Consider the following 12721-nt stretch of genomic DNA (forward strand, 5'->3'; position numbering starts at 1 on the left):
TGTGTGTGTGTGTGTGTGTGTGTGTGTGTGTGTGTGTGTGTGTGTGTGTGTGTGTGTGTGTGTGAACGCCCAAGAGTGATTTCACTGGGCTGGCAAATAGTTTCTCATCCATTGCATAAGTTAAGTTTCTTCCACAGAGGTGACGAGAACTTTAGCCGATGACTGACTAACTTTTAACTGTGAATAGGAAGGAGAGGTGGCATCAGAGGCAGTCTATATCCAGTGCTACCAGCAAGAGATAAACATACTACATTTACATCTGGATCCGGTCGCTCCTCCAACTGAATATATTATTATAAGATAAATATGTATACATAATCATATGTTACATACTAATATCAAGATATATATATATAAATTAAAACTACCAAGTAGCTCTACCTTGACCAACTATAACAGTAAAATGCTTCTTATTTAAGTACGGTTTTGAATGCAGGACTTTTACTTGTAATGAAACATTTTTACCTTGTTGTATTTCTACTGTTATTGAAGTAAAAGATCTGAATCGTTATTTTACCACTGGCAACAGCAAATACATTTAGAAGGAAACATAATGCCACTCAAATTAGGAATTAGGAATGATGAGGAAATGTTTCTTACTCAACTATGTCAAAATGCATGTATCCTGCAAAATATTCAGCAACAATGTATTTTCTTTGTTTTAAATCACGATTAACATTTCATGGACATGTTTAGGCACTCAAAGCTCTTGGTTAAGATTGGGTAAAGATGGTGGTCTTGATTAAATATTAAAAAACTCAACACTTACTTAGCACAGGACACCACTGTTTACTTTGTTAATATTTAACCAGACAACCACAATCTTCCTCTACCAAAGTGCTTTTGTTGCCTAAACCTAACCATGTCCTTCGACCACCCACCATGACCACCACGTCTTCGACCTTCCTGCATTACATGGCAAGTACATGCCACTTCCTTAACACACACACACACACACACACACAAAAAAACATTGACCTAATCCAACAGTAGTTAGGTTTCTTGCAAAATGCATTTGGCAAAACTAAATTAGTAGCAAATAAATGTAATTTGAGGTCATTTACACGTTGAGAGTTGCGGGCATTTATGTTTGCAGTGCTTTAGTTCCCAGGGCCTGTTTGTACTTTTTAGTCGTGGTTTCAGAGTTTGTGACTTTTTTCGTTAGATTTTTGGCCCAAGATATTTAGTCTAACAGTAGGATGCGCGTGTTGTGGTAAACCTCCCATCTGGGTGGGCTAAGTTTCACATTTGGACAACTAAAGTTCAGGGTGTTGGCTCCACAGATCCAGTGCAGCTCCTGCAGGAGATCGTGGTAGTTTGACTGAGAACTGAATATAAGATATTCAGCTTAAAATGGGCTTTAGCTGACTATTTTTGACTCTGTCCTTTTTGTTTTCTGTGTTGGGTTTCTGTCTCATATAGGCATGTCTGTGTTTAATAGTAGTACCTTTGAGTAGTAAAATAAAGGCGTTTTTAAATTCAAATTCTTTCTTTCTGCATGCTGGCACACAAATCCACCCAGCTTTGTCTTATTCTGGTGTTTGGCGTTACAGCAGTTAGTGGCCTTTTGGTCTTTTGGCAGTGTTTTCCCGTCTCCACCCCCTCCCCTCCCTCCTTCCTCCATCAACAGCGGCCAGACAGCCATCCAACCCTGCCAGCTCTGGTGGGAGGCTGGCGACTGCTCCGTTCCAGCTTCTAAATCAGAGAGGCTGTGTTTAGATCCCCCCTGCAGAGCAGCGCTACACTTGTGATGAGCTCTGCTGCGCTCCACTCTTCCAAGAAGAAAGAGGGAAGTGCTGAGGAAGCTGTATGCAGTTATTCTCATCCCTGTTTGTCCGCTTGGATTGCTCTGATTTTGTGTCTCAGACCTTTCTAGAAAACTCTCTCCCCTTTCCCCTTCATCAGCTAATATTACATTCAACAAAAAGATTGTCAGGGACAAAGAGTTGTGGTGGTTCTGAAGTTGTAGAAGCACTCAAGGAAGATATAAAAGAGCACACAGATGTAGGACACAAAGCCATCTTATTTAGACAGAGACAACAACTTTGCTCAGCTTTTGATGATGCTGAAAGGGTTTATTGGAGTGAAGTGCACCACCGCAGGCTACATTCTTCGAAAGAGACAACAAATCCGCATAGAGAGTTTCTTGAGATAATAAGGGAAGGTTTAAGTGCACCATCAACCGAAGTGCATCTGCTTCACCTGATATAGTGGGACCCTACAGCGGCCTTTTATTTACTTTAGATTCATTTCACATTGCTATCTGGAGTTAAGGGTTTCCTGCGAGCATTTTATTCCCTTTTACTCCAGATATACATGGATGTGAAGATTTCCTTCCACTTCTTATTCCCATTCTCTTAAAAGCAGTTCACATATTACCAAATGTTTGTCACAGACTTTCAGAAACAACTCTGATGATGGTAAGAAACTTCAACACAAAGCTCCTATTAGGTCTTTCCAGGGAGAAACTTAGCTACTTAAATTGCCCACATCTTCACATTCTGACATGGAGAGGGTTTTCCATGCTAGCTGCCAGGAGGCTATTTGTCTTGGCACCAACAACATTTGACTTTAGGTATAAAAAATGTGTGCGAGTGTGCGTTTGTGTGTGTGTATGAGGGAAGTTCTTTCTATTTCTTTGAAAATGCCACAGAGACCTCCCACATTGCACAGCCTTGAACAATACTGCATCCTGATTTACGGACGGAAAATACTCAAAGCTTTGCACTGATTTAACAATGTTAATCGTTGCAAAGATGGAAAATTATCTTCTTAGTGATCAAACGGCTGCCATTCAGACCACAGAGTTTATAGAAAATGAATTTCCTGCAGCAATTAGCTGAATATGTTTAAACAGCACATTAAACAGTTTTGTAAAGGAATACTTCATCACGTTGGGAAATATACTTATTTTAACTTTTAACATTTGCTTTTTTACATTCAAAAAAGTAATGTGAACAGAAAAAAACAAACCAAACAAATCTGATTGGAGCCATAGATCAGAATCGACTTGCTGTGTGAATGTAGCCTGCGATGTATTGTAAGTGTGTTTGCCCACGCTACTAATACTTATACTGAAATCTATAGGTTATAGTTACAGTGCATGAACTTTTTAAATTTAGATTTTAACAACTTGGTAAACATCAGTATGCAAATTAAGTTTTAGCTTTAACCCTAGCTAACGCTGCAACCTCACTCGCTAGCATTCACTTGATAAAGTTCCATACATACATATTATGATAAAGTGTTGTTTAGCCGCTGTTCTTCTGTGCAAAGGGCCTCTAAGCTTAGTTTTGCTGACACAGCAAATTTTACATGCTGTTGAAATTACATGAAATGATACACTTCTGTGGTTTCATATTTTCATGCATAGTAAAACAGATGCAAAAAAATTCCAGTCTAAACTCAATTTTGGTCAAATATATAGTTGCTGCATTTTGGCTTTGTAGCGATCACCAGCTTCAGCTCACCACTAAAAGGACAATTATTAGAGTGGTATTAATCTTCTCATGTAACTCTTTAAAGGAAGCAAATATGCATATTTCCCAAAATGATTACTTTTATCTTATACGAAATATTATCTTGTAATCAAGCAATGAGTTGTTTCAATGAAACTACATGAGTTTTCTCTGGAACGATGATCACAATGGTGGCATTCATCCCTTCCCAATGCAGTGAAATCAGCACACAGGCTCATGGGAATGAAACTGGAATGACCAGAGACAGTCACTAGGCTACAGCTGACTGCCAAATGCAAATGCTGTGAACACAAAGGGCGAGTCAGCACAGAGCACACTTCCTTTATAATCCATCTCCCCCTTTCAATTCACCTGAGGCGTCTCCTCTGGCAGAACAATAGCCCTCCAACCGATCTGATTTCTACCTGGCATAACCTTTCTTTGAGGAGGCCTTTTCACCATTGCCCTCACACAGGGACTTCCTTTGTCGATGCTAGATGGAAGACCAGTTGGAGGAACAATGATTCTTATTCATCCAAAGCAAAACTATGAAGCAGACAGCATGAAATCAGTCCAAGTTTACATATCACACTTTACAACCCTTGAGAAATATCTAGTGTCTGAGGAGACTTACTGTAAATATGTAACTACACACCATTGTTGAAGGACACGGACCTTTACTGTCCTGCTCCTTATCTATCACTGATAACAGCTACAACCTGAAAAAATCAAAACACCTTATCCAAACTTCTTGTTTCCAGAGCATACCACAACCTGCCAAGGAGGTTATGTAAACAGAGTTTGAAGCAGCCTTGGCGGAGAAACCTGTTTTCCTACCGGCTGTCTTCCCATAATCACCTTTGGGTGTTAGCAGAGAGAGTCCGCTTTGTGTCTTTTTCAACAGGAGGATCTTTGTGTCAGCCAGGAGCAATGAAACAACACTCAGATAAGCAGGCAGCATATCCCTTCATAACATCACTTGCAAAAACAGCAAGCTGGAGGCTGAGGACGATGTAATCTGATCTTAAAACAGTGCAGATGTAGGTTAGGGGTCGCAAGATAAATCTGAGGGGTCGCAAATGATTAACAGTATAGCAACAGAGAAAAAAACACATATTTCTACCACACAAAATCATGTTTATTTATTAGATTTAGCTTTCTTTTTTTTTTTTTTTTTACTTTGTTAGCCATGCTAGAAGCGTGGGTCTATCTATGGGAGTGTCGGTCATTCAATCCACCACTTTGGTTCAGGCTGAATATCTCAACAACAGCTGGATGAATTGATCTTTATTTTATTTTTTTTACAGATTTTTATGGCTCCTGAAGGATGAATCCGACTTTCATGATCCTCTGGCTTTTCCTCTAGGGCCCCCATGAGGTTCACATTTGTGTGACTTTGAGTGAAATGTCTCAAAAACAAATGGATGGATTGCCATAAATGTAAGATTTGGTACAGACATTCATGTACCAAATCGTGAATTCGTTTGTCCAATATGGTTTATGACAAATACTTGCAAAACTTATTACATTTCCATCAGTCTCAACCTTTTTAATTATACAGTCTATGGTCTCAGCTGTAGTTTGAGTTAAGTGCTTATTGGGAAATATTAGCATGCAAACACACTAGACTAAGATGGTGGAGATTAAACATTATACTTTATTATATATATTTTACCTGCTTAACATTGTCAGCATTGATATTGTCATTGTGAGCATGTTAGCACGCTGACATTAGAATTTTAAAAGCACCGCAGTGCCAAGCCTCACAGAGCTGCTAGCAAGTAATTAGTCTGGGGATTTAGAGGTAGAATTATAATAATTACTCAATTACAAGGTGACAGGGTCGCAAGTAGACACTGCTTCATTTTGAGGGGCCACAAGCCAAAAAAACCCCAGAATTTATATTGTTCTGTTGCTCAGTAGCCAGGCTGAACTCTTTAAATGGCCTAATGGCTCATTCAAACGAGCATGGTGGCAAAGTGCAGAGAAGAGCAAAAACAAATATAAACCAACTGCTGACAGAGTCTATCAAACTAAGATTTGTCTCCGCATTTTATGGCCCTGCAGGGAGGTTTGTCTGCACGTCCGTCTCTGTGGAGCATCTATTTGTTTAACTTTGCGGTGAGAAGGGCCTCTGACGCAGAATAACAACAGCCAAGACTCCTGACTTCCTGCAAACTGCATTACATAAAACGCCTTCGAGCTGCGAGGCGGTTGAGCTGAGGAGGATTGGAGACGCTGGATGAGAGGGGAAGAGACAAGGAGACATGAAATGGGCAGAGCAGTGGAAGGAACGAGACAGAAACAAAGACGGAGTAAAATGCAGCTTCGCTCCACAGGGGAAGCAGCCTGGAAAAATAATTGTTGAGAGGAGACAGACGAAAGCCACTAATGACAGCAGACAATAAAAACTGGCCACTACTGTAGCGTCTTCCCAGCCAGAATGACAATAACGCAGGAACCGACAGCCCTGCTCTTAGCAAGGTCTACAGAGGGATTGAACAGCCACAACCACAGCACCTGAAAATAGAGCTTTGTCTGGGAATAGACTGTTATTAGGCCGTCTAAACACAGGGTCAATAACACTGTTACTGCACCACCTAGACACTAGCTAATTGGGTGGTCATGATTATTTTGACAACCACTGAATAGAAATCTAAATAATGAGGGAGAATTATATGTTACACATGCATGCCGGGAAAAAAGGGAGAACAAATCCTTGTAAATTCAAATTTACTCGAACGGGAAATATTCATTGCATGCTTGACCTCTGCCTAAACAGCAATGATCCAAATATGCTGCAAACCAAACAATTAGTGTTTCTCAGCTATGATTTGAAGACTCAAAAGACAATAAATACACAGATAAATACAATTTCATGACTTTTTATTACTAAACTCTTTCTAAGGCAGCAGTTTGTGTCCACAGGTCTCGCAGTGAATAAAATAAAATGGTACAAAAATCAGTTTTGCTGTGTGCTACAAACGTCGTTAGACAGCTCTTGGTAAATAAAAGTTCACAGACAATAATAATAAGCATTATAAACATTCATTTTTCCCCTTCAAGTATGCTACTATCCAAAGTGACTAGTGTAAAATTGGCCGAGGAAATAACATGTTGACGATTATTTACACATTACAGGTCCAATATGTGTGCATGAGTGTGTGTATTAAAAAAAATAAAACACAACAAGAAACACGTCTGTTAGAAATGTTCCTGCTGTGTTTTTGGTGGCGAGTGCACACACACACACACACACACACACACACACACTCTCACAGACAGACACAGACAGACGCAGACAGACGCAGACAGACACAGACAGACACAGACAGACACAGACAGACACAGACAGACACAGACAGACGCAGACAGACACAGACAGACACAGACAGACACAGACAGACACAGACAGACACAGACAGACACAGACGCAGTGATGTGACTGACTGGCTTCCAAGTTTTTAAAACAGAGCAAAAAGGTTAAGCATTTCAGTACAGCAAAAGATCATTTAAGACTTGAGTTGATCCAAACAGTGGCACCAACAGGCAGCATCCACCTTTACTGTTGAGGTTTGCCAACAGTCTCGTACCTGGAGCAGAACTAAAGTGCTCTTACACCAGTTTTCCCGTTGCCCAACATCTCTCATTCAGAATTAAAAAGGAGACGGAGTTGGACAGTACAGGAAAATGAACAGATGTGGAAATGTCTTAAAGTTAACATGAAAGGTCTTCCGTAACCCTGAAACAATCAAACCCCACATTTTCCAAAGCTTTCAACCAATATCACTTGGTCTTCACTAGCAGATTGAGTTTGCTCACTCGTCTTGACAAGGTAGCTGCCATGATTTCACCAATAGCACTTTTAGGACTTCTCGTCCGAGTTGGCCTTTATGTTAAGCATTGGCTTTACTATGCTGATGAAGACCGTTATGTTATGGTTGAAAGCTCTGGAGGGGAAAAGGCTTGTAAGTGAACCTTGAGTTGAGATAGTTTTGTCAAAGTCTTGGAAACATTTTTATAGGGTTCCAAGCACTGAAAACCACCGAGTAAGTTCACATGTACATCCGTGTTCCATTGTTGTCATATCCTGATAATGAAAAATTAAGACTATATCGTTGGGTTGTGCCAATAAGTGAGAATACTTAAACGCCCCATTTGATTTATTGTTTGTGTACGCTCTGGTTTCAGAACAAACAGCAAATCAAAAATTAGACCTGAAGCAGTATAAGAGCTGGACTACAATGTGCTTTAAACACACTTTTTACAGACACTCCCTGGAGGATGTTTTTAAAAGTAATAACACTTTGTGGACGACCACACAACCAGCAGTGTCATTTATCCTTCATACGAGAGCACAGACAGGAACCCAGGCAACCGAATGTGTCTTTGGTTTAACCGACTGAAATAACCAGATGATTTAGTTTTCATGACTGCTACATAATCTTGGTGAAACATCGCTCATGAATCGCAGGAGAAAGACGACAGACAGTGCACCTCGACTTCAATGCTACAACATCAACACACAACCATGAGATTAAATAAGCACACCTTCATTTTCAGTTCACAACAGCGATACTGATTGTGTTTTCATTAAACTGCCACGAGTCTATCCAAGCAAGGCGTACCGTATTGTACATACACACCTGTGTGTGTATTTTAAGTGTATATACACATATGCAGAGACTTTTGGCTGACATCTTGATTCATGTCAAAATATCTCTGTTCCTAATACGAGAATGCGTAACAAGGGCAGTCAGTGTAGAAGATATCACATACAGTTTATACAACAATATACATAATATACATAAACTCTTCTCAAACTTCAGCTAGCGACCGATAGCTTCAGAGACAAGCTTATTTGGACAAAGACAAAAAGCTCTTCTGACATTTTTCCCTCCAGAGACAAAAAACACATTTATGTGTCAACTACTTCATGATTTAAATGGTTCTCACGTATATACAGAGAAAGAAAATGCGATCTCCATATTTCTTCAGTGAGGAAAGATAAAAACAGACATTTTAGACAACAGCCGATAGTCATTTTTGCCACAGGACCTCTGCACTAGTCACCGTACTGCTTTTCTGTCAGGCACAGAAATTAAAGACCCAGCTAATGAAATGTCATCAGCAATCAATAAAACACACTGTCAATGAGACCTCAGGGTCTCAATTAAAACTGACAGCTTCATATATATCTCAAAGATATACCGGCTTCACTAAAATAAACCCATCCTGACAAATTTACAAACTGCCAAGTCAGCATAATCAGGTCCAGAGACAGAAGCTTTCAAAAACATGACTTGTCAATCACATGAACTTGAACTGAAGAATTAGTACTGAAGTGGATTGAACTGGGGACTCCATACATGCCATGCTTGTCCTGTGAGGACTCAGTGCATGTATATACTGAGTGGTTAAGGAGGAGAATGAGTATTAAATATTATAATGCACCTTAGGAGTGAGGTAATTTCAGAATATCGATCACAGATATAGAAAACAATTTTAACACTGTGCTCCTTTATGCACATTTAGGGCTTGTTGTCATAATCTGACTTGTTTCTGTTTAGAAATAACAAATAGAGGCTTTTATTCTACTGCACTCACTAGTGCAAAAGTTATATTTTCCATTAGTATGATTGTGGATTTTGATATTTTCAGTGCATATCATCTGTTTAAAAATGCTGCGATTATGCCAAGTAAGCATTTTCCCCAAAATGTTCTCTTCTAAAAGCAGTAAAAAAAAATTTTAAAAAAAGTTAATTTCAACCTTCAAACAACATTCAGCATGAAATGTCATGAATTGTACAGTACACCATGTTTCTCATAGACGTGTCTCTTAAAGGGGATTACCCTGAGTTACAGTGAAATGTAACCCAGGGTGTGACAAACTCAGTGAGGCCTTTCTGATGTCTACAAGGTACAATCTGCTGGGTGGTGTTGAATTTAGCGGATTCCCAGGATGTCTATGGGGTCAATAGCTCTGCTAAAAGTTTGAGAAATATGTGTTTAAATGAAGGCTAATTTAATTAAGGAATAGACAAATCTACATATTTCTCGCTTTCTATATTAAAAAAGTGATATTTTATCAATAAGCTAACCTACTTGGTGCTAGAGCTCACAAAAGCAACTGCATGTACTTGTGAAATGTTGTTTAGAAATATTATTAACGGAAGGATAAAGAGTACACAGTAAAGTCTAACAAAACTTCAAACTGTACAGACATAATAAAGGCATCCCTGAGTTTGTCTCATTTTGCGTGAGTTGAAAAAAGAATTTGCCACAAGCTGAACTCTCCCTTAACTGAAATGGAGCATTATTACACAACAGCTTGGAAAAAGAACTGCTGACCAGAGTCAGGTTTCACAACCAGTGGCAACACTAGAAATGTATTCCACAAGTTCAGCCTTCTGTAATAAGCATGATTAAGCAGAACAAGAACAACAAAATGCAATGAACCTTCACAATTTTGACAACTGTACAACCGAACAATACACATTTTGTCTTAGTCTGGAATGGAGTATTTACACTGTGCAAATGAAACACCGAGCAGAGAGCCTTCGTGTTTTAAGAGTTGGATCATTTTGGAGTTCCTGTTGGATCATTTCTTGTGGTTTCAGGTCCAGCAGAAGCAGACGGTTAAGGCCAGGGGCACCATCACTGCACCTTTCACTTTTCATGCTTCATTAACCGGGCTGATCAGAGTCTCCTAAAAAATCCCCCAACCGCTTTTCTTTCACATTGTACCTTTCAGTCAAATCCCCTTCAGCTCTCACGGCTAATGTCTTTGGATTGGTAGAACTTCTTTTAAACCTTTTTTATACAAGTTACAAGAAGCTTTTGTTCTTCGAAAATGGTTTCCTCTTTATACTTGTTGTCTTCTCGAGTTAAGAAATTAAGCTAAAAATTAAATAAAAAAGAAACCATGGCAGCTTAAAACAAAGATGTGGTAGCAGTGTTAAAATAGAACCAAGTCACCCTTTCTTGAAGAACTTCTTTTTCTGCATGGGCCACTGTAGTGCTGACAAAGGCTCTGCTCTCTGCTATGGATTGCTGTAACTGTGTACAGATATTTAAACTATCTTACCTTTATTTAAGCCTCAATAACACCACACTAAACATACCATCAACATCACATTATTACATGTAAGAGGCTCCTTGGAATGGGACACACGGTTCATTTGGGACCAGCAACCATCACATAATTTTTCTTTTGTTGTTTTTCCCGCAATCAGCAGGTTGATCCAAAGGGCAGCTGACTGGAGTTTAGAAGAAGATCACGTCCTCCTTATTGAGGTCTTCTGTGTTCATCTTGTAAGGTGGCATGCTGTGGCTGTGGGTGAGGCCGGGAACATTCACCTGGACATGGGCCTGAGCATTGGGACTGGGGCCCTGAGGCTGCAGATGGGACTGGAACTGGAGGGAGCCAGCGCTGTGCGAGTGGGGAGGGATGGTGGGAGGCTGCATGGAGGGCTGAGGATGGGACTGTGCAGGAGGCATGGGGGGCTTTTGAATATTTGGAGGGTGGGAGGTGCTGATGGAGGAGGTGGACTGGGTATCTGGTCCAGCGATGTCTGGAGGACTGAGTTGATCTGTCACAGACATACGTGAAAAGCTATTAGAGAACAAGGCAGTACTCCCAAAATAAACATAAAAACTACCGACAGATTAGTCATTTGCACCTGTTTAATACAGCCCGGCTTACTCAGCCTAACTGTAATCTATCACGTGAAATCTTAAGAGGGTTTTCTTTTGTCAGTTGTAATTGTGAGGGCACAGGATTAACGTGTTAAAATGTCTGTGTCAGCAGTACAGCCAGCCATTAATCACAGTGGAGCATGTGAAATTGATAGGTGTTTACACAGGGTGCGGCTGGGCATGAAGGTAAGCTTTAGAGAGGAACGTGATTGGGTGGGGTCCAGTTTGCCCAGGTGAAGAATGTGTGTGTTGCATGTGTTTGTGTGTGTGAGAACCGAGTTTAATAATGCAGCAGGCAAAGACAGACGAGAGGAGACTGTGTTTGGGTTTGTCCTGACGGAGCAAAAGAGGAAGCGTGTGTGTGCGCTCATGAAAGTATATGTGTGTGTGTGTGAGTATATAAAAAAAAGGTACCTGTGTGGTGATGCAGGGAGTGAGACTGAGGAGGGGCTGACAGCGGGAGCTGCTGGTGGGGGCTGATGGAGCGCTTGGCCTTGAGGGCGTTGTCTTCTCGGGCGGACAGCTTCATCGGCAGCATCTGCTTCATATCCACAGAGGCTGAGAGGGGGGAGACCAGGGGAGGGGGAGGAAGAAGGGCGCAAAGAAAACAAGAAACGGAGACAGAAGGTGATTTAATTGTAAAATTAGATTTCATTGGAAGACTACAGCAGCGTAGCCTCTCTCAGGCCGCTATTTGATATATATCAGATGGCTGACCCAATTTAAACAGCTAATGTGATCCTAATGAGCCACTTAAACCATGTGGATCGGGTCAAGCTCATGTCAGGCACAGATGGCTTGTTTATCGATGACAGCGAGCAAGAAAAACCCATTTTAAAACAGAAAATGCTGCACTGTTACACATCACCAAGAGAGGAGAAAATCTCAAGGCAACACATTTTGAAAAAGAGTGCTTTTTGGTGCTCGTTGAGGGTCCAGCTGGTAGAAATAACATTTAAGTCACACTCCACCCTCTCCATTTGCTGTGACAAAGTGTTCCCTGTGTCAGAGTAAACATATAGAGAATGGTGCTTCTCCCTTTACAAACTATTTATTCACACTTTTCCATGATCAATCCTAAAATTACAATTATTTGATGGTTGCAGCCTCTCGAGTGTGAGAATTTATCGATTTTCCTATCTAACCTCTTACCAGTGCTGTCAGTGCGATGTGAGGCTTTGCCAATCTTGCCTCCTTTCCCTTTGCCACTGCTGAAGGCAGCCAGCTTGGTGGGGATCTGCTGCTGCACCCCCACCGGTTTGTGCAGCTGGTTGGTGGTGCTGAAGAGATGAAGGGGCACCTCCGTCTTCAGCGGCAGGGTGGAGGAGCTCGTCTCCCGCCGCAACATCACTTCAGGGCGCTCTGGATAGTCAGCCGGCGCAACAGACAGGCTGCCACGCACCAGGGGCTTCTGAGGCAGGGGCAGGTCGGCGACACTGGCAGAGGTGGCGAGGGCAGAGGACATGAGGAGTTCCCCGTTCAGACTGCCGGACAGAGGAGCCACCTGAAGGAGGAGAACACTATGTTATTTGCTGAGAGGTGGCCGAAAGTCTTCTTTAGTTGTT

At 41.1% G+C, this 12721-nt stretch overlaps 1 protein-coding gene across 2 annotated transcripts in view; it reads right to left on the reverse strand.

Annotated features, from left to right (window-relative positions):
• Window positions 1-6327: 6327 nt before the first annotated feature.
• The window catches only part of arhgef18b (rho/rac guanine nucleotide exchange factor (GEF) 18b), a 43777-nt gene continuing 37383 nt past the window's right edge, over window positions 6328-12721 (reverse strand). For both annotated transcript variants that reach the window (XM_051376564.1, XM_051376565.1), the window contains 3 exons: window positions 12309-12660; window positions 11571-11714; window positions 6328-11050 (listed from right to left, as the gene is read on the reverse strand). In XM_051376564.1, the coding sequence (XP_051232524.1) occupies window positions 10725-11050; window positions 11571-11714; window positions 12309-12660 (822 nt within the window). In that variant the 3' untranslated portion in view covers window positions 6328-10724. The remainder of the gene's footprint in view (window positions 11051-11570; window positions 11715-12308; window positions 12661-12721) is intronic.

The sequence above is a fragment of the Dicentrarchus labrax genome, unplaced genomic scaffold (genome assembly GCF_905237075.1).
Source record: "Dicentrarchus labrax unplaced genomic scaffold, dlabrax2021, whole genome shotgun sequence".
NCBI classification, from domain to species: Eukaryota; Metazoa; Chordata; class Actinopteri; family Moronidae; genus Dicentrarchus; species Dicentrarchus labrax.